Source organism: Alligator sinensis, unplaced genomic scaffold (genome assembly GCF_000455745.1).
Source record: "Alligator sinensis unplaced genomic scaffold, ASM45574v1 scaffold939_1, whole genome shotgun sequence".
In the NCBI taxonomy this organism is placed as follows: domain Eukaryota; kingdom Metazoa; phylum Chordata; order Crocodylia; family Alligatoridae; genus Alligator; species Alligator sinensis.
In genome coordinates, this window is record NW_005841995.1 from 2,412,900 (window position 1) to 2,415,374 (window position 2,475).

Consider the following 2,475-nt stretch of genomic DNA (forward strand, 5'->3'; position numbering starts at 1 on the left):
CCCATTCTTGACAGGCAATTTGCTAGTTTGTAATTTTCCAAGTATAGAATCTAATTCTTGGAGGGTCATCTTAAATTTGTCCCCCCCACCTCAGTGGTGATGAAAGCAGTGGTGGGGAGGCAAGCAATGGCAAAGGAGTTGGCGTCAGTGTGGCAGGTGGCAGGGGTGTCCAATGGCATGGGCGACTGGTGCCTCCTGAGTCGGGGGGGCACATGCCCCCCCAGCAGCCAGTCAGCAACCATGGCGGGGGAGGGGAAGTCCCCCCGCAGCCGACTGCGCCACCCCCCACCTCAGTGGTGATGAAAGCAGTGGTGGGGAGGCAAGCAATGGCAAAGGAGTTGGCGTCAGTGTGGCAGGTGGCAGGGGTGTCCAATGGCATGGGCGACTGGTGCCTCCTGAGTCGGGGGGGCACATGCCCCCCCAGCAGCCAGTCAGCAACCATGGCGGGGGAGGGGAAGTCCCCCCGCAGCCGACTGCGCCAACTGGGGGGAGGGGTCCCTTGTGGCCGATCTCGCTGATAGGGGTGGGGGGTGTCCCCTGCAGCCGCTCATGCTGGCCTGAAAGTGCAAGCGACACTCCTGCAAGTGCCAGTGGCGCTTTTCCTGCTACCCCCACCACCCAGCCAAAACTCACGAGGGGGGGCCACCAGCACTTCTGCCTGCCCCCCCTGCCTGTCACCGAATTGGAGAACACTGGCTGTTAAGGGGTGCACCAGGACTCTCAGGGGGTGCATGTGAATCCCCTACATGTCATCACTGTCCAATGGACTGCTCCCTGCATCTTGCGCCCCTACCCTGCTGCTTGCCATTTGTACCCCCTCCTCACCTGTACCTCCCCACCCCCTGCCCCCCAACGCTTATCCCTGCCACTTGCTTGCCCACCACTGCCTGTGGGCCCCACCTTCCTGGTGCCACTTCCCTCAGTCATGGCTCTAACTCCAGCCCCCTGCCCAGCCTGGCAGCAGCAGTTGCAGTGGTGGCAATTTCAGCTCTGGGTTGAAGCCAATGCAAGAGCCGGTGCCATCACAACTGGTGCTGCTAGGCTGGGCAGGGCCAGAAGCCAGCATGTACTCTGTGCCCCAGGCCAGAGCTAAAACTGAGCACGTAGGCCAGGGAGAGCAGAGGGGCAGAAGGAACAGAAGCAGAGATGAAGGGGCAGGTTGTGGGGGTGGCTTGGGCTGTGGCTCTGACTCCCAATTCTGAGACCAGGTCAGGGCTGGGCTGGAGCCACAGTACCTGCCTGCTCCCTGCCTTGTATTCAAATCCAAGATGAGTGTCTCCCCCCATACTGAATGGAGAGGAAAGAAACCTCGTCTTGGATTTGAGTAAATATGGTAATTCTCCTCCCCCGCCATTGCTCACTAATAATATTCAAAGGCTGACAGGTCTGTGGTCTCTAATGATTTGCAATTATAAAGTAAGGCGCATTTGAACTCATCCCAGAGGCCTAACAGTATGCACAGAAGAGATAATTAAACTATTCTTTCTATTAGTCTGAAGCAGCCCGTGCCCTCCATGTGTTGTCCCTACAGAACTGTGAACCAAGAAAGTTTATTGACTCCTGCCCCCTGGGAACTTTAACTCCCATGCACCCGAGACACTCCCACTCCTGAAGATTAGCAAATCCTCAAACGTTACTTGCATTTTAAACACGGACTTCTCATGCGGAGCTGCAATGTACCTCAAAAGCTGCCACCATGCCTGCAACTTTGAGCAAAGCCTGAAACAGCCAGCAGGAGCAACACAACCGCATCCCTCTGGGGTACTTGACTAACTAGAACTCCTTCATTAGATGGAGAAAGAGCAGCAAATCTTGTGCTTATGGCAACTGTGGGCCTGACAGAGGGCAACGTGTCCAGTAAAGGGTGTCTGTGGCATTTTCCTTGCAAAGGAAAATCTTGAAAATAAGGAACGAAGTAATAGCAGAGCGAGCATCAGGATGGGAGCGGAATAAAGGAGCCCGTTCCCCAAGCTGCAGGAGCAGGGCAGAGAGCAACCAGGCTAACCGGCCTGCCACAAACTATCCCTGCACCCTCCCCGCCAGTGTCACTCTGATCCCCACCTGATCCGCTGCTCTGCTTTCTGCTCCCCACCGTAGCGACTTTTCTGCTTTCTGCTCCCCACCCTGTGCTCCCTGCCCCTGCTGGAGCCGCATGGTGCGCCGGGAGGGTTGGGGGGAGAACGGGACAGGACGCGTGGCAGCCCGCCCCAGCCCACGCGTCGCCATAGCAACCAGCCGTTTTCCTCCCCCCCACCCGGGGCGACGCGGACCTGGCGCAGCAGGCTGAGGCGGCCGCTCTGCAGCTCGTAGAGCTGAATGATGCCGGTGCCGCGCGGGAGGCTGCCGAGGCAGAGGAAGCGCGCGCTGCGCGGCACCCAGAGGGCCTGGAAGGCAGTGTAGTTCAGCGCCTGCTGCAGGTGCGCGATCAGCTGCGGCTTCTCCAGCCCCCCGCCCGACATATCGACCCGCCTTGCA

General features: G+C 58.6%; 1 protein-coding gene across 1 annotated transcript in view; it reads right to left on the reverse strand.

Annotated features, from left to right (window-relative positions):
- WDR92 (WD repeat domain 92) overlaps positions 1–2,469 on the reverse strand; it is a 21,687-nt gene extending 19,218 nt beyond the window's left edge. The window contains exon 1 of the mRNA XM_006021485.3: positions 2,271–2,469. Within this exon, the coding sequence (XP_006021547.1) occupies positions 2,271–2,459 (189 nt within the window). The 5' untranslated portion in view covers positions 2,460–2,469. The remainder of the gene's footprint in view (positions 1–2,270) is intronic.
- Between the last annotated feature and the right edge of the window lie 6 nt (positions 2,470–2,475).